Raw genomic sequence first — 19,142 nt, forward strand, 5'->3', positions numbered from 1 at the left:
ACTGATAGTATATGATACCCATATACTTGAGTATTTAACATGGAAAAATTCTGAAGGTGTAATGAGTACAGCAGATGAGTTCAATTTTTCAGGTCTAGAGATGATTCTTGGGTTGTGCTAATGCCCAGTTACTGCTATTTTGTGACTGTTTCTTTGGGAGAGGTGTTCCTATTAACTGTTGACCTTGTGGTTACTTTGCAGTCAAATAAGGTGCCTGTGGTGCAGCCATCACACGCGGTCCATCCTCTCACCCCCCTTATCACGTACAGCGACGAGCACTTTTCTCCAGGATCACACCCCTCACACCTCCCTTCAGATGTCAACTCCAAACAAGGTGAGAGCCCCTGCCTTCCTGGGTCTTTCTCGATAAGTGAGGAGCCACATCTCATCAGACCGAGTGCCTGTACAGGTGCCTTTGCTGTATGTCACTGGGTGGATCAAAATACATTTGTTTGGCAGGAGTTTTTTAAAAGATTTGTTGTTACTACTTTTATTTTTCAGGATTAAAAAACAGAAGAAGAAAAACATAAAAGGATTATTTTCAAAGTGACAGCTTTGAAAATCTAGAATCCACCATATAAACCAATATATTGTACAGATATACTAAAAATTCAGTGCTTGGTGCCCCCTACAGTATTCATTTATTGCAGTTGTAGGTGTTGATGGTAGTGTTAGAAAAATGTTAGAAAACAGACAACATAGGAGATTTTTACTTTGAATGTTCTCTTTTTCATCCTTTTGTGATTTCTTTTGGTTTTAGTCCTTATTATGTTTTATCCTCTTTTTGTTATTTACCAGCACCAACTTAGATATTAATAATAATTAAAGTATAAAACCATCTCTGTTAAAGTCAAAGTAACATGAATCCTGTTTTGCTTCTCTACATTATTACCCAGTTCTGCTTCTATATTGTTTATAGAAGAACACATCGCATAAGAAGTTTGAAAAATCAAAATGCCCAGGTTTTTTTTTTTAATTTTTTATATTTGTTTATTTTTGAGAGAGAGACTGAGCACCAGTGGGGGAAGGGCAAGGAGAGAGGGAGACACAAAATCTGAAGCAGGCTCCAGGCTCTGATCTGTCATCACAGAGCCCAATGTGGGGCTCGAACTCATGATCATGACCTGAGCCAAAGTCAGACGCTCAACCAGCTGAGCCACCCAGGCACTCTCAGAATTCCTAGTTTCTAACCTGGTGGGTGTGGGTATGAGTTGGTTGCAGGACTTAGAGCTCAGGTTCTGCAGGCCTTCTGGTCCATTCTGCTTAGAGCATACGTCGAAGATGAATTTGTTTGCCTCTCCTCTTTCCATGTACATACACACTTGGACCTCAACAGGATCTTTAGAAATTCAAAATAAAAGATCCTATAAAACTGTGTGAAAACAGAGAATGTAAAGATGTAAAATCTGCCATCACCGGCATTTCACCCTTTTTTCCAGCCTTATCTTTGAACTATAGTGGAAAAGAAAAGTTAGTAAGTGTAGAAAGAGAGTGGAGTTCAGAGGCTGGGTGTTTTTTCCACTACTGTGAACTCTTGTAGGTTACATCCTCAATGCCTTCATTCCCATCCATTGTTAAAACTGCTTATTTGAGGACTTAGTCACTGTCAGACTTTGGCTTGAGTGGAGCTTTGTACCCTTTACCTAGGAAATGTAAGAATCGCCTATGCAGATGTTTCCGGGTTTGCCTTGGTTTTATTCCTCATTTCCAGTCCTTCCTCTACTTCCTTTTATCAAGGACCTCCAAGGAATAAGAAACATCAAGACAGGTCTGAGGATGTATGGTGAGATGGGTATTTTAGGAAGAAGGTGGAGTTTGAGAGGGAAGATCAAGAGTGTGACCTTGGTCATGGTGGTGATTTTAGGTGCCTTATAGACATCTGGAGGGAGAGAGAAGGTAGGTAATTTATAGGTCACCATCTCGGAGTGATATCTGTGCTAGAGATGCATATCTGGGAGCCATGAAGCTATAAATGACAGTTAAAGATAGATATAAAAGCCTCAAACAAGCTATTGGCTCAAAGAATCCAAAGTGTGATTTATTTGGTTTTTAACTATTTATTTAACAATTACATGGTGCTTCCTATGTCCTAGGCCCTATTCTAATCACTTTCAAACACACTTATTTAAAAAAAATAACACATTATGGTTCAGAAGTTTTTTCTTCCAAGAATCCTAGGACAGTTCTATTTTTTAAAAAGACAAATTTATGACTGGCTACCAGTTACATTTGTATTTTGTTTCCATCTCTTCTACTGCCCTACCTTGTTTTGTCTTAATAATTGTAATTTATATCATTGCTTTAAAAAAATTTTTTTTTTTAAACAAACTCTCCAGAACTAGATAAAGAACAAGTGGGCATGATCAGAAAATTGCATTTTCTCTGAAGTTCTTATTTTGTCCCCCAAATTTGTGATTTTTGCATTCTACTCTGTATACAGTGTTTTGTTTTTTTTTCTTAATATAAAGTTTTTTGTTTGTTTGTTTGTTTTGCTACTTTTTTGTGAGCAAAGAGTTTATATACCTTGTCACCATTTCTCTCTGGGGATATGTAACTTTGGTTTAAAAAGAACTAATTTACATGATTTGGGGTTTGTATCATTCCACTTGGTCACATTCATCACCAAAAAATAAGTAAAAAGCTCACTAGGTCTCTTGCTTTTATTCTCTTTGTCTTCTACTGCCAGTCTTTTTAGTTATATCATGTAGCTAAATTAGTTAGAACATGGTGGTACTGAGGCCAGAGTTGCTAATTTCAAAACTATTGGGAGGCTGGTTAGTTTTATTTAAAAAATACTAATAATAAATAAAAAAGTATGTCCATGCTTTAACCATAGATAGAACTATCCAATAAACATATACTGTAGCAGAACTCATTCTCATTTGTAGGAAAATAACTTTAGGTTCGTTTCACAGTAGGAAACACATTCAGTTTTACCTTTCTCTCACCGTGTTGGTGTGGGGTATGTGTGTGCGTATAGGTTGTAGGTGTGGGAGAGGGAAAGGAAGCTGATACCAGTCCATTTTCTTCTCATTATGTCTTACGAAAATGTTGGAAAGAAAGAGCTTTTAGGAAATACTGGCTTTACATATCTGTCTTTGTATTACCCATTGTATCCTTGTAAGTAACCACACTCACATAGCACTTAACACTGTGTTCCAAGCATTTTTCTGTTTTACGTATATTCATGCATTTATTCCTCACAACAACCCCTATTCCATCTTTATACTGATTTTATTTTTTTTAAGTTTATTTCTTTTGAGAGAGAGAGAACACGCGTGCATGAGCCGCGGCAGGGTGGAGAGGGGGAGAAAGGATCCCAAGCAGCCTCCACGCTATAAGCCCAGAGCCCAATTTGGGGCCTGATCGTACGAACCATGAGCTCATGATGACCTGACCCGAAATCAAGAGTAGATGCCCAACCAACTGAGCTACCCAGGCATCTCTATACTGATTTTAAAGAACAATAACAATTAAATAGCTTCCTCAAAGATAAGTAGCTAGTGAGTGGCATAATTGATGATCCAGGGGCACCTGGGTGGCTCAGTCAGTTAAGCATCTGACTTTGGCTCCGGTCATGATCTCATGGTTCATGGGTTCAAGCCCTGTATTGAGCTCCACACTAACAGCATGGAGCCTGCCTGGGATTCTCTCTCTCACTCTCCCACTGCCCCTCCGCTACTTGTGCTTTCTCTCTCTCGCTCAAAAGAAATAAACTTAAAAAAAAAAAAGGAATTAATAGATCCATATGAGTTTGATTCCAGAATCATTTCATCTGTAATTGTCAGAGTTACTTACAAAAGCTTAAAAATCCTTAAGGCTAAGGGCGCCTGGGTGGCTCACTCTGTTAAGTAGCTGACTTCAGCTCAGTTCATGATCTGGTAGTGTCTGGGTTCGAGGCCAGAGTTGGGTTCTGCTCTGATGGCTCAGAACCTGGAGACTGCTTCAGATTCTGTGTCTCCCTCTCTCTCTGCCCCTCCCCTGCTCACACTCCATGTCTCTCTCTCTCTCTCTCTCTGTCTCTCTCTCTCTCAAAAATAAACATTAAAAAGAAAATCATTAAGGCTATGCTGTGTATAGCCTCCTTCACATAGTATTTAGTAAATATTAGTTAAATGAATGATGTGAAATGTGTCTTCAGTAGTATAGCAGTTGGTGGAGATCCACTTCTAGGATCTTAACATGACAATAGGCTGTGTAGAAAACACAGATCCATTTTCTGTTCATGTAATGGCCTAAGCCACACCGTGTGCTTGTTGGTATAATGGTTGGCAAAATTGTTGGTAATATTGACGAATGAAGAACGGGTCTGTTTAAACACTACTAGTTCATTTGTTCAGTCATTCAAAAGTATTTATTGAGAACCTCCTCTGGAGACCACCATAGTTTGGAACATAGATTTGGTAAAACATGGTCTCTTTTTTCCAAGCAGTATATAAGCTCACACGGAAAAATCATTGGCACAAACTAACTATAAAACAAAATGAAGACCATCTTAAGTACCCTGTTACAAGTACAAATAAAACATTATAGATTCCAACAAGGAAGAAAGATATCTCAGAGCTATAGACATTAGAAGGAGGGGTATTTGAAGTATGAGTGGAAACAGTCAAACTAAATACCCAGAGCTCTTGTGAGTTAGTCTGATTTTTCTTTTTAAACTGAGCAGTCCCGCTGAAGACCCTAATATTTGGGGAGGTTTCTGGATCTCGGGGGTGGGGGGCAGCATGTTGGAGAAACTCCCCAGTGAATCCGATGTCACGAATCATCACTGTAGGCTCCCTTAGATTCACCCCACTGCCTGAACTTCCTCAGGCCCAAGAAAAAAAAAATCCCAGAGTATGAAATTTGGGGTCTGCTGTGACCCATAGCAGTGGTATTTCTAGCCAAAAAGGGGGGAGGGATTTGAGACAATCTTTTAAAAACAGCAAAAATGAGATAATCTCATGTAAGCTGTTGAGGGATTAAAAACCTTCTTCCTACTTGCTTCCTATGAGAGTTGAGAAATAGTTTATCCTAACTTCAGAGTCAAATTAACATCCACTTTGAAGGCAACACTTAAGTCATTCCCATATGTTCAAGACCTTAAATATCTTTTAAGACCCAAATGAAACTCATAGGCATTTTAAACAGTAAAAACAGAATAATTAAAGAGCATCTTTCATGTGCTCACCTAATTTCACATGTTGGTCTGAACATAACCATTGAATGCATATCTGGGTGTTAAATGTGGAAACGTGTGCTTATATATGGAAGTGGGCTTTGTAGGCCAGATGAACTATATAAAGAAACTTTTGTGGCTTTTTTCCTAATCAGAATCACTTTCCCCAAAATGCACCGAATCTTAGGTTTTTATGTTTTGCATTTTTATGCATGTGTCCCTTCTTTTCTACACCCAAGGTAGAATCTAAACAAAGAGATGTCATTTGGGACTGGGATTAGGTATAATCTTTAGGTGGTTTTTACAGTTATAGGGCAGTGTACCCCAGGGACTGTGAGCTCAAGAAACAATTTGGTGGCATTCTCATTTTCTGTGGAATACAACTAATCCAGAACAGCTTGACCTTGGAGCCCAGAGGACTCAACTTGATGAAGAGCTTAGTTGGAGCTGAAGTGGCAGAGACCAAATGAATCATATCAAGTGTGACCATTATGGGGCTGAAGATGATTCCTAATTAATCTTTGATCCTCCGAGGTATCACGTTTCCCAAATCTATGTGTCCGTAAGGGAGCCAATGGAAATATGAAAGTGGCAATTTACCTAATCCTTGAGCGTCATGGCAGGCCATCTACTTAGGAAGGCTGTCATTTTCCATTCTACACAAAAACAATTGTCTACCATTTTCGTAACCAAAGTGAAATAATGAGGGCAAACTAAAAAATTTAAAAATCTCATTATGGTCACACGGAGCATACTTACTCTTTCAAGAGTTCCTCAGGATGTCCTATCTTAAGACGTGATTTCTCACATTTTGAAATCTTGAGAAAAGCTAACAGACTTCAATTAAATGCATCCGGTAAACATTGTTTGGTGCTAGACCTTAAGTATTAATGGCATAAAGTACTTTATTGCTTTTCTGTTATCCTTATAGTCAAATGTTCTGTGAATCTGAAAACTCTACTCCTTCATTGTTCTTTTGAACAGGCATGTCCAGACATCCTCCAGCTCCTGAGATCCCTACCTTTTATCCTCTGTCTCCAGGTGGTGTTGGACAGATTACCCCACCTCTTGGCTGGTAAGATCCTTCCTGCAACCTTCAGTCAGGCATTTGAACACAAGTTTTTCTTTCCATTCATGGAAATTAGCTTTATGAATGATAACACTTGCAGAGTTGAAGAAATTTCACATCAACAAGCAAGGTGCTAACTTTATTTCATTTCAATTTGAAAGATTGAAAAACATACAGACTTTGAAATGGATTGAATGCCTTTGCTAATATGTGTAGAAAATGACTATGTAGCATTTGCTTTGAAGCTTATAGGTTTATGGATTCAATTTGTGGCTTTGGGCACTTGCTATGCCTGTACAGAGTGCTCAGTGTGGTTTTTCTTGTCTAGTTTTTTATGAACAACTTATTTTTGAAACTTAGACACATTGAACATCAGTCTTTGCTTATAAAATGAGCAGGTGAAGTAAATGACAAATAACTAGAAATTCAAAACTACAAAACCATCGTTTGAATGTTAATAAAGTAAGCACCAGTTTGAGTTCAGACAAGTGAAAAACTGATGTTTGGACTTTCTTTTTTCAGAATGCAAACACTTTCTGTTTTCTTGTTTATGTCTAAAAAAATTCTTACTGCTGTTTTCAAAAATTTTTAAATTATAAAGGTAAAGGAGAGGAAATATATTTTTGGAAGAAAGGCTTAGTGTAGCCTATTTTTATCATCTTACTATTAGCACACAGCTTCCCCCCACCCTTTCTTCATTTATCCTCTCCCCACTGCTCTCTCCACAGAAACACTGCGCCAGCTTTAGGAAATGGACCCTCTCCTTTCTTGATCTGGTCGTCTATCCCCAAGGCCCCCTATCCTTGCCCCAGTCTCCCTACCTTGACACCCTTATGTTCTCTTCTTTGGGAAGAAGGTGTCATCCTGCCATGGAAATTCCAGCTGTCTGTCTGTCTGTCTGTCCCTATTTAGCACTAAATCTCTCAGTCAATAACTGTTTAACTGATTATGCATACACCTTCAAACCTACATCAATTACTCTGTCTGAACTTACTACTTAGGGGCAATAATCCTGTGCTGAGTGGTAGCTGGAAATACAGATGGTGTAAATGAGAAATGTGAGATGTGGGAAAAAACAAGAGAGATGGAATTCTCACAGTGGAGAGGGAATGATTCCAATTAATTGATCTTTTATTTCTTGAGTGTAGCATGAGTATACGAAAGTGTAGGGAGAGTGTAATTGCTTTTAAAATATTTATTCATTTTTATATCAATTTCATTCCCTTCCCTCGTTCCTTCCCTGAAGTTCTCAAAACTCTGAAAGGAGTACTCCCCATTCTCACAGTTCCGTTACACTCCGTAAACATTTGTTACATGCCTGTTTTGTTCAGAGCATCAGTGGGGCTGGGAGAGAGAAAGGGGTGAAGGGTAATTCATGGGCTGGTTTGTTTTTAAAGTTGAGGGTGGGAGCTCTTCAGGGTAAATGATGCTTTGATCAGGTGGAGGTTAAGAAGGGAAGCCATTGGATAACTGAAGAAATGCCGTGGTCTGTAATACCCCAACACAGTTCTTTTGAAGCCCTCCCTCTTCTCCCCTCATCAAACTCTTATTGCTGGTTGGTAACTCGTGTTTTGTCATTGATGGGTTCCTTTCTTCTGTGACCTCAGGCAAGGTCAGCCTGTATATCCCATCACGGGAGGATTCAGGCAACCCTACCCATCCTCACTGTCAGTCGACACTTCCATGTCCAGGTAGGTGGAGGCGGAAACTGGGCCCAGGACAAGTTGCTCTTCCTGCGCTTGCATTGTGTGCGCCTCTGCTTGCCTCTCGGTTGGCTAGGAGGGTGCATACCTCAGCCACGTGTCTGTCTGTGCAGTGTGCCTGGCTCCCACACTAGATGTCGCAGAGACTCCTGGGTAGGAGCCAAACGCTGCACCCCACCAGCACAGCCACACCCCTCAGGAAGATGGACTCGGCCACACCACACTGTGCGTCCCAAAGAATTTACTGCCTCCTGACTGTGGGATGTGAAATGTCCTGAAAGCAGACATTATAAGAAGAGCTTGTTTGATTCAAAATATTCTGGGAGTGGGGGAAGGGGGAAGGATAAAGACTGGTTTGGTCTGAGTTCTGTAATTTGCTTTCTTGGAGGAAAGTTGTAGCAGCTTAATGCGACAGTGTTTGAAAATGCCCAGGTAGTCTAGAGCCTTCCTGGACCAAGGCTGTCAGAAGAGAATGAATGGCGCTTATGAGCTGTCAGGCCATCCGGGGTGTGTGTCCTAGTGTGTGAATCAGGCCCTGTGTGGACATGTTAGTTCAAGCGAAGCTCTGTGAGATCTGCCATGCCACACTGCTCTGTGTAATGCTTCTGCTTCTGGAGAGGATGGCGTCTGTGCCCTGTGCTTGATGTACACACACACTTGTTGTGCACCATCTGTGTGTTCACTGTGGCTTGTCCAGGGGAGCTAGCCGTACAGGGCTGGAAGTCAAACTGTTGGGCTGCTAACTGGTCGTGAATCTTTACTTACATAGGTATGAACTTCGCAAGTTCTGGGGTGGATTTCAGCTTTTTAAAAAAATCATTATTCCAAGTTTGCTCAGCAACTTGGAAATCTAGCGTGTTGGGAGGGCATGAAATTAATACCTTTCCCCCCAAATATATTTTTACCCCTTTTAACATCGTAAGAACTCTGTGATGACAGGATTTTCTCCCATGCAAATAACCAGCATCATGTATCTTTGCAAACGATCCAAGTAGCAGAGCATCATTATTTAATCAAATATTTGTATTTTTCCCATGCCTCCTTAATTTTTAAAAATTTGTTTCTGATCCAAGTGGAGTGTCTTCTTTCCCTCCCAGATGAAGGAATTAATTGTGCTGGATGTGATAAAAGATCTGAGAACATTGTTCTTGTTGAATTAAATGTTTACTTTAAAGCAGTTTGAAAAGCAAAAATTTCGACAGGATGTTCAAATTTATCCAAAGCGTTTATTGAAAGTACTCTCTTTTATTTTTCTTGCATGGCAGTTACCCTCCTTTGGCTTGTGTGGTGGTGGATATTTAAAAAAAAAAAATTTTTTTATGCTCTTTAGCATACTAGGGAGAAAAGCCTTTAGCATGTGTAGTTTTTACCTGGTGCAGAACTGTATCCTCCCCCTTAATTTTATTATCAATTTTCCATAAGGCTAGATCTCTCAAACATTACTTTCTGTGTAAAAGATTGTTTTCAATGATGTTGATGGCAACTTTATTAAATTGGGGCTTTAAAAAAACAAAACAAAAACCCTTCCAGTCCCTTGTTTTCTCATTGTCTCTTACTATCAATAAAGAAGCCAACAATATGAGAAGATTTATTTAATGTGGTGGTTTGCTTAGGAATGTACCCAGAGATATTTTAATGTGGTGTCTTTAGCTATTATTTAAAAATCATTTAAAAAGCTAAATCCTAATAAAGTGTTATATTTCCAGCAATTACACTAAACTGGAATCCTTCTTTTAAAACTGCTTTGCAAGAAAAGTCACTCTTTTTTTTTTTTTTTTTTTCTTTAATTCTAGGACCTAGAGCCCTTCCAGGAAAAATGTCAGATTCTATTAGTTTGAAAAAACAAAACAACAACAACAACAAAAAACCTGTTATATGAGGAATAAGTATAAATATTTTCCACCTGAATACAGAAAGAAATTAATTATTGGCCCACTCTAATTCGTAGTTAATACTCCTGTGTATAAAGATGTGTTTTCACTCTCAGTCATTAGCAGTTAGTAGAATGTTTCAGGGTTTTGCCTCGTTTTGCTACAACAGCCACTAGTACATATGCTTTCTTTCCTTTCCTTCTTTTAGGTTTTCCCATCATATGATTCCTGGTCCTCCTGGTCCCCACACAACTGGCATCCCTCATCCAGCTATCGTAACGCCTCAGGTCAAACAGGAACATCCCCACACTGACAGTGACCTAATGCACGTGTGAGTACACATCTGATTTCACCTATGAATGCCTTAAGATACCGTGAGGATTTAAACACAATTTCTTCCTGCTACCGTTGAATATCTCCCCCTCTCTTTTAGTATGAAAATCAGTGTAGCTCTGCCTTGAAAGTTCTGCCCCTGAGGAGTTTAGGCAGCTTGATTCTCACTGTGCTGATTTTAAGATTGGAAAGGAGCACAGACCCCAGAAGATCAAGGGAATCTCACCAAAACAGAGTAATCTTCAGAGTGTGGGCATTGAATAATCTTGAGCTGCTAAAGCTACTACCAGGTTTTAAATTGGGTTCTGATTGTTGGGGAGCACCTGATGGTACCAGAGGGAAGTAGACCGGAAAGTTCCATGTATTTCCTTCTGGACACACACTTCACCCTGCTTGAGGCTTCAAAAGCACAGAATTGAAGGGAAAGGGACAACCAAGCCTAGGATCCCCCAGTCGGGCCAGGGTTTGTCCCAGGCTGCTAGAGCAGGACTAAATTCCCTGAAGAGATTAGTGAATGAGTTTCTTAATCTAGGATTTGTAGACTAGGATGGGAGGTTGGGGTGGCAGGGTGCATATGATAGTCCATAAAACCCCTGCACATGTAGGCAAAGCCAACACGCATTTGTTTGGGGGAGTGAGTCTAGAGTTTCATTAGCTTCTCAAAGGGGCCCTTGACCCAAAAAAGTTAAGAACCTCAATTCTGAAAGAGGAATAACTACCCATACTATGTGTTCAGCTTTTCCTGAGATAACCAAGGAGCTCAGCCTCAGGGTCCTAGATGGAGCATCTTCACAAACCCTTTTACATTTTGTGTCAAACACTTCCATAACTATAGGTAAACTTTCTCAAACCAAAGGATCCTTACTCCCAATGAGTTGTTCTTCTAAGTGAATGCTGTTCTGACAACCCTTCTAGAGGGTTATCCCTGGCCTGACTTTGACTGGTGACATGAACAGGTGCTCTGCTTCTCTCCTCCCATCTCTTCCTTCCTCTGTCCCTCCCCGCCCCCTGCCCCCACACCATCCCAACCACCTTTTAGGAAGCCTCAGCATGAACAGAGAAAGGAACAGGAGCCAAAAAGACCTCACATTAAGAAGCCTCTGAACGCTTTTATGTTATACATGAAAGAAATGAGAGCGAATGTTGTAGCTGAGTGTACTCTAAAAGAAAGTGCAGCTATCAACCAGATTCTGGGCAGAAGGGTAAGTAGTCTGGGGGTGAGCGGATATGTAAATTTTTATGGTGACCTTGGAACTGTTTCCTTAAAGGTAGTCATAGAATGTATTTATATAATCACCAGCCACTTTGGTAAGTAACAGAGAGAACAAGATAGGCTAATAATCTTTAGGAGAATTAAATGATAGAGTGCATTGTAAACAACTTAGATTGTACCTAGCACATAGAAAACCTCCCGTAAATGTTAACCATTCCCCCTGTTATCATTTATTGGGTGTCTTTCATGTACCAGGTACTCTGGTAGGCATTAGATAATAATTGCTGGATAAAATAGATATGGTCTTTGTCTTCATGAAGCTTAAAGGTTTGTGACAGGATGCAGATGTTAGATAATTGCCCAGTGGTTAATTAAAATTGTGATAAATACTGTGAATGTAAAGAGTAAGACTATGAGAAAGAGTAACAGGGAGCTAGGGAAGGGCCCCTCTAAGAAAATAGTATTCAAACTGAGACCTGAATGAGGAGTAGAAGTTAACCAAGTGATTAGTGGGGAGAGATGGACGGACCCTCCCCAGGTGCAGTGACAGGTGTGTGAACAACCATCTGAAGCAAGAAAGCACTTAGCCCACATAGGAAGCTATAGAAAGGCCATGTAGTACCAGCCAAGCTTCTGGAAGAACCCTGGCAAATGCAAGTGGCCACTCCTTCCAAGACAGAAGTGGATCTGTTCTATTCAGAAGCTTTTAACTGGAAGAATTTATATGGGCCAGAGAAATCTTTATTCTAGAAAAATTGCTCTCTGGTTCTTAAAGTGTATATGTGCATGATTTCTGGATTGTCCCTTTTCTTTTCGTTCCTTCTTTTACCCATGCCAAGATATCTTTCTGATCACCTGTATACCAGGAAGTAGGCTACAACTAGGACGGACACTTTCTTTCTCCATCCACCGGGCCCATAGGCTAGTAAATCTTTCCAGGTGCTTTTCTCAGGATTGAAAATGGTTTTAAAACGTTAGGTATCTGACGAATGGTGGGAAAATTATAATTTTAGAAATGCTTCATTTTAATTTGTTGATGCTCTTCATATATGTGTGATAGCTACTTAAATCACGACCTCGTGTATTTGTTTTTTGCAGCCTCTCAAGGAATTCATGATTTGTAAATGAACATTTAGGCAAAGAAGGTCTGACAGCCTTTGTGAAACTTAGAGGATGGTGTTTTAGCTGTTGTTGTGGATAATTTTTACCATGTTTGATACAAACCTAATAAGCTTCAACATTTGTAACGTAAGACATTCAGGAGGTTTCCAGGCCATGTGAACAGATGGAGGGAAGCCAGCTTACTTGCATTATTGATTCCTGTTGGATAGAATAAAAATGCAGTTACTTCCAATCTGCAGGACACCCGGGTTTCAGGGGGTAGGGTGTGGTGGCAGATTATAGCTCTCTTGGTGCCCTGTGTATAATACTGTCCCTCCCTGTGGATTCTTTAAACACTTAATAACAATAATTACAATGATTTCCCAAGCCAGAGCATAGCAGATAAATGATTCCCATCATCTTTGAGGTACCTCACCTTAAAAGCTTAAAGGCTGACGACCATTCCCCTGACCCTTTAAAAGAAGAAACCGGAGGGAAAGAAGAGTTGATGTGCTTCTTTCAGTTTGAATAAAACTCTCAGCTTTTTTTCTTTTTTGAGTTAAAGGTCCCCTGGCCCTCCAGTGGGAATTATTTTCCTGCTCAAGAGAGCAAGTAAGGATATTATACGGAGGTTTGCTTCCTATTTTTAATGCACGTTTCCAACAATTGCTACTTTCTCAGCTCCCTTAACGATCCCCAGATCAGAGCGTGTGTCCTAAAGGATGGTTCTCATTTGGGGTCTCTCTCTGTCTTTGATTTGGACACCTGTTTCTATTTATAGGTCTCTGAGATCTTTGATTAAGATCAGGTTTTCTGTCCTCTCATCACTTCCCTCTGGCAGGGTAGTCCTTGCTGTTTCTTTTAAAGTTCCTGGCTTTAAAATCATGTGTTTTACACTGAGATAATTAGAATTCTTAAAAGTGGAACTTAAATCCATCCTAGAACATTTTATCTTTTGATTCTTACTCATCATCAACATATCTCAAAAAAGAAATGTTCAGTCATTTGAATTAAGGTTTTCCTTTTCATGTTATAAATAATAATAGTACAAATCTTAATTTAAAATAAGCCTTTTCAGACCTTCCAGGGTGTTAAAGGAAGTCCATTTATTGCAAATTTATTGTCAGAACTTTTTTTTATGTTGGAACTATAAACTTTTTTTTCCAAGTTAAATGAGTATTTTCCCAACAACATCTGTAGAATGAAATTTGGTTTTTTAAAAGATTAACTCAAATTTTCAGTAAGCAAAACATAGAAAAGTATTTTTATAGCTCATTGTGTTGCAGAAATTCCTATAAAGAAAGTCTATCTTTCTAGTTTGTACTAGATGTTTTTGTTTTCGTTTACATTAATAAAGCCTTAACATCATTGCTTTACCTACCATTTTACTCTGGTAAATGGTCTCTTATATGTGGGTAGATTTTATGCATTAGAAATATCAGGGAACTAAAAGCAATTGGAAATTCAAGTATATAGTTTGTGGCCTGCTTTTTCTCCTTGCATTTTGCTCAGTTTTGTCAACCTGTGTCCTGTTTTGGCTGAAAAATAACTGGTTGATTTCATGGAAGACCCAACCTCCATACGTATTTTGAGAGAGAAGTTTTATAAAACTTATTCCAGGTTTTCTCAGCAAGTTATAAAGCTGCCATAAACTATGTGAAATTCTGATATATATTACATTGGTATAAGAGCACTCTGACTTGTCAAATGAATAAACACATTTATAAAAAGTATGCTTTTACTTTTTTTTTCCCCTTTTTGTCTCTCTGTTTGTTCCTTTTTGGTTAACATTTTGGTTAACATTTGACCAATCATATTTAGCACCAGAACTGTGTAGATATTGATGGTTAGTCTTTTCTCAAAAACAAACAAACAGTCAAGGCTGATCTTTTCCACTGTGTCCAGTTTGGTTTCCCTTCCTGTGTAAGTCTCTAGCACTGGGTCAGTGTTCCAGACTTGGGAAAGCCAGCAGTTGGTAGAAGCCTGGTTCAAACTCACACTATTGCCCCAGACATGCCTCCTTCTTCGGCTTCATTTTGCTAATTGTGCTTACTCTGCTAGTACAAAGAACTGTGTCTCACGTAGCTTTTTTCAGGCTGTTTTTTTTTCTTGCCACCTCCCCAGTGCCTGTCCCACCACCACCCCCCATCATTTTTTAAAAGAAAAACATACTACCTGATTTGCCTTCAAGCTGGACCAAGTCCTGCTGTGAGTCATGCTTCTTAGCTACTTGATACTCGGCACCTCTAAAGCAATTAAAAAATAAGCCGTCTGGCTTATCCAACGCAGAGGCCCAGGCACAGAGGCACTGGTTCCAGAGGAGCCAGAATCCCCTGCCCTGCCCCTGGGCACTGCCTGTGCCCGAGGCTGGAGTGGGAGGTGGATGGGATGTGGCAGAAGGTGCTTGAAGTGTTCTTGAGATTGGGTTCCTGGTCTTTTAGGAAGTGGGAGCAGCAGGTGTTTGTTCCTTGAGGAACACTGCCTAGCCTTATCGCAGGAGCCGGGTCCAAACTGAGGAGGACTTAGTCTCTTCCAGGAGAACTCTTTCTCTCTCATCGCCTCTCTCCCTCACTCCTCCATTCTTTCCCCAGTTTAGCCACACCTTTCTTTTCTCTTACTTTTTAAAACTATGACAGGGAAATTAAAATCAATAGGCAGGGCAGCCATGAATGAGAACGAATCTCCTACCACCCTAGAGCTGGGGGTGAGCAGGAGTGGGGAGGCGGGAGCTAACCCAGAGCGTGGGCGTGTGTGGTATGGGTCAGGTCTGTTCTCCCATGCCTCCGTGCCATCCCCTCTGGCCAGTTGGTCCCTCCAGTGCCCAGGTCTTCCTCCCAGAAGGCTCACTGGTAAATCCTGGCATTGAAGAAGTGGGGAAAATACTTGAAAACTGCCTGCCAGGGGACCTGGAGCAAGTTGTGTGCAAACATAAGCCACTTAAGTTCCCAAACGGATGCCTTGCCTACATAAGCTGTTTTGCTGTGATACATAATTATGGCAATTATTAAAAGGGACATGGAAAGTTTGCAGGGTATCAGCCCTTACGTTCTTTAAATTAGATACTACAGGGTCAGATTCTAGATGGCAGAATAACCCTGGACAATGCTCCTTGCTTCCCATCAGAAGGAAGCTAAAACCATAGCCGTAAGGAGTACACGTGCAGTTGTACAGGGTTGTCCGTGTGCTCCCTCTAGACAGTGGGATTTCTACAAGTATGAGGAGAGGGTGAGGGGAATCAGACAGACTGACTTGAGGTCTTGCTTTGTAGACTGGATCATAGGATGGAGGTTTCAGACTCTTCATATGACAGAGTGGGAAGTGGCCGTGTGAGGTGATGATGCATCTGGGTGGAAAAGACATCTGGAACTTATCACATTTTGCATAAATACATGGTACTCAGTCTCAAATATCAGAATATGGTACAAACTATGAGAAAGGGCTGAGTTGGGTGTTGAGGTCACCAGTGAAAGTTCTCTCCAATTTATATTGGAAAAGAGAAAGGGTGAGTGACAGATCATTTTACTTCGGATTCTTTAATTGCCTTTGATGTGTTTCATGTGATACTGGAGAACAGGATAGAGAGAGCAAAGTTTGAGTTTCACTCTCGCCACCAGACTCCCAAGTGGATTTCTGCCGCTCTTGCTCTTCTGCCATTTAAAAATAAATCAGAGTCTAAGTGCTTATTATCTTCATTCTTGAATGTTTGAAACATGAAATATATAATATTGTTGCTATTTTACTTTCATTTAATTTTTTTTTCCCTTCTTCTTTTTGTTTCAGTGGCATGCCCTCTCCCGTGAAGAGCAGGCTAAATATTATGAATTAGCACGGAAGGAAAGACAGCTACATATGCAGCTCTATCCAGGCTGGTCTGCAAGAGACAATTATGTAAGCTCCTTCTTCATCCTACCAACAGCTCTCTCCTCTCACCCATTCTTTCTTTCGGCAACTTTTGTGAGGGAAATGTGTTTCAGAGTACAGTAGCCCCCCCATCCCCCCTTACCCACAGGGATACGTTTCAAGACTCCCAGTGGATGCCCGAAACCACGGATAGTACTGAACCCTGTAGATAGTTTTTTTTCTGTGCATACACACCTATGATAACGTTTGTAAATTAGGCACAGTGAGCGATTAGCAAAAAATCTTCTTGTACCACACTCACCCTCCTTGTGATGATGTGAGATGACAACATGCCTGTGTGATGGGATGAAACGAGGTGACTGACTTAGGCTGTGATGTTGGGCTACTGTTGACCCTCTGACGCTATGTCTGGAGGAAGACCGTCTGCTTCCAGACCCTGGTTGACCGGGGCCACTGAAACCATGCAAAGCAAAATTACAGGCAGGCGGGGACTACTGTACATGTATTGCTGGTACTATTTCCTATTTTTGGAAGTTAGTGAACTTTATAATAAAGATTTCCTGGATATATTTGCAAGCTTTGAGCGATCATGATTTTTTTTCTTTGGTTATATAGTATATTTTTTTTAGGTAAAACTTTAATCCAAGAAAACCTTCCCATTAAATGTTGAAAAAGATTTTTTTAAAAAGCACATAATCTCCTCGTGTAAAGGCAACATTAGTAATGACTAGTTACGGTATCTTCCAGGTATTTTTTCTGTGTATATGTTTTTTTTTTTTTACTTGGATATAAGTATGTGTGGGTATAACATACACTTTTGTGTCATGCTTGCTCTTATATATAATAAGCATTTTTCTGTTATGGCATAGTGTTTCTACATATTGATTTTAATGGCTATATAGTATTTTGAATGTCACAATTAACGATTTTTTCCTGTTTTTTAGACATTTAGGTTGCTTTTTTTTTTTTTTTTTTTTTTTGGTGATTGGAAATAATCCTACAATGAAGGTATCCATGCATAACAGTTTTTTTTTTTCTGTGTTTAGGGCTGCTATTTCTGTAGGATAGATTCACAGTAGTGCAATTGTTGAGTTAACATATTTTAAAGGCTCTTTGACACTTATTGTCAAATTTCTTTTCAAAAGGATATTATTTTACAGTTCTTAAAAAGAATATATTCAAGTGACTGTTTTGCCACAGGCTAATCAAAACTGGATTAAAAAAAGTTTGAGGAGGAGGTGTGCCTGGGTGGCTCAGTCGGTTAAGTGTCTGACTTCAGCTCAGGTCATTATCTCACGGTTCACGGGTTCAAGCCCTGCGTTGGTCTCTGTGCTGACAGCTCAGAGCCTGGAGTCTGTTTCAGGTTCTGTGTCTCCCTCTCTCTCTGCCCCTCCCCTGCTCATGCTCACTCTCTCTCTCTCTTTCTCTCTCGCTGTCTCAAAAATAAAATTAAAAAAATTTTTTGTTTCACTTTAACATACCTTGATATCTATTATGTATTTTATTCAGATGGAAAATATTATATTTTTTTAAGTTGTACTAATTGGCCAAAAATACCCCATTTATAGGGCCTGTTATTTTATTACTTTAGAATTTGAACAATTTACTAACGTGGTCTTGATACAGCAAAGACTATTACTGAGAAAGTGTATTATAAATTATATATTTCAGTTTTATATTTTATGGAAGGGAACAGTTTTGATTATTTAAGCTCCTAATTTAAAATTTTATAGATCACTTTCGTGCTCCATGTGAGCCTGGCATTAGAAAAGCCAGCCAGGGGGCGCCTGGGTGGCTCAATCGGTTAAGCATCTGACTTTGGTTCAGGTCATGATCTCATCATTCATGAGTTTGAGCCCCATATTGGGCTCTGTGCTGACAGCTCAGAGCCTGGAGCCTGCTTTGGATTCTGTGTCTCCCTTTCTCTCTGTCTCTGTCCCTCCCCGGCTTGTGCTTTATCCTCTCTCTCAAAAATAAACAAACATTTAAAAAAAATTTTTTTTAAAAAAGAAAAGCCAGCTAGGACAGTTTTAATATTCGGTCTAGGAATTGTCCCTTCTAAAAAGAGTGAAGGTGAAGCCGTTAATCGATATCTAATTTAACGTGTGACCCTTGGGGGCGATGGTCCTGTTGGCTGCATGTCTGAGGTCATACGTCCCATAAAATGGGACACCAAGACTTAGGGAACACATTTATTTCCTGCAACGTGCTCTGAAAAAAGTCACTGCTGGTGGGGATGTGGAGCTTGAACGGTGGCTGCGACCATGACGAAGAAAGGAGGGGCCATGCTCTTTGTTACTTGGAAACAGCAGCTCTTCGGACCCTCGTGAGCTGCAGTCTGGTCGTTGTACTAACTGCCGTGTGCCTATTGTCCAGAACTGTCTTAAGTGTCTTCTGTGACGTTTTCTAATCCTCATAATAATTCAGGGGGATAAACAGTGTTATTGCACTTCATAGATGAGGGAAATCGAGGGGTCGGACAGGTTAAGTCATTGGTCCAGGGCCAGGTAGTGGCTAAGCTGCTGATTATACCCAGCCCTCCCGGACTGTCAGAATCCGTGCAGTTTGCCTTCTGTGCAGCAGACTGGCACGGTCTTTCCGGGGCCTTAAGAAGACTGCTTTAGGGCAAGAGTTCTCTCCCCTGAACCGTACTTCTGTTTTCGGGGCAGTAATTAGCATCTTTCTGGACAGATGTGACCCACGGAGGAGCTGTGCTGTGGATTTGTATACATTTAGCACTGCTTGTTGAATGTCTTTGAGTGAAGTTTCTGTTTCTGACCCTTAGGTAAAGGATAAAGCTTTAAAAAGAGATGAACACATACATACTCTG

General features: G+C 40.2%; 1 protein-coding gene across 9 annotated transcripts in view; it reads left to right on the forward strand.

Moving 5' to 3' along the window:
- LEF1 (lymphoid enhancer binding factor 1) overlaps positions 1 to 19,142 on the forward strand; it is a 126,731-nt gene that overhangs the window by 84,963 nt on the left and 22,626 nt on the right. For 7 of the 9 annotated variants that reach the window (XR_006201785.1, XM_042935727.1, XM_042935726.1 and 4 more), the window contains exons 4-9: positions 202 to 334; positions 6,146 to 6,236; positions 7,838 to 7,921; positions 10,013 to 10,135; positions 11,177 to 11,339; positions 16,232 to 16,339. Coding sequence is in view for 8 of the 9 variants with exons in the window: in XM_042935727.1 (XP_042791661.1) it covers positions 202 to 334; positions 6,146 to 6,236; positions 7,838 to 7,921; positions 10,013 to 10,135; positions 11,177 to 11,339; positions 16,232 to 16,339 (702 nt within the window). In the remaining variant the exon portion in view is untranslated. The remainder of the gene's footprint in view (positions 1 to 201; positions 335 to 6,145; positions 6,237 to 7,837; positions 7,922 to 10,012; positions 10,136 to 11,176; positions 11,340 to 16,231; positions 16,340 to 19,142) is intronic. The other 2 variants (XM_042935730.1, XM_042935729.1) reach the window with 1 other exon arrangement.

Source organism: Panthera leo, chromosome B1, assembly GCF_018350215.1.
Source record: "Panthera leo isolate Ple1 chromosome B1, P.leo_Ple1_pat1.1, whole genome shotgun sequence".
Lineage (NCBI taxonomy): Eukaryota > Metazoa > Chordata > Mammalia > Carnivora > Felidae > Panthera > Panthera leo.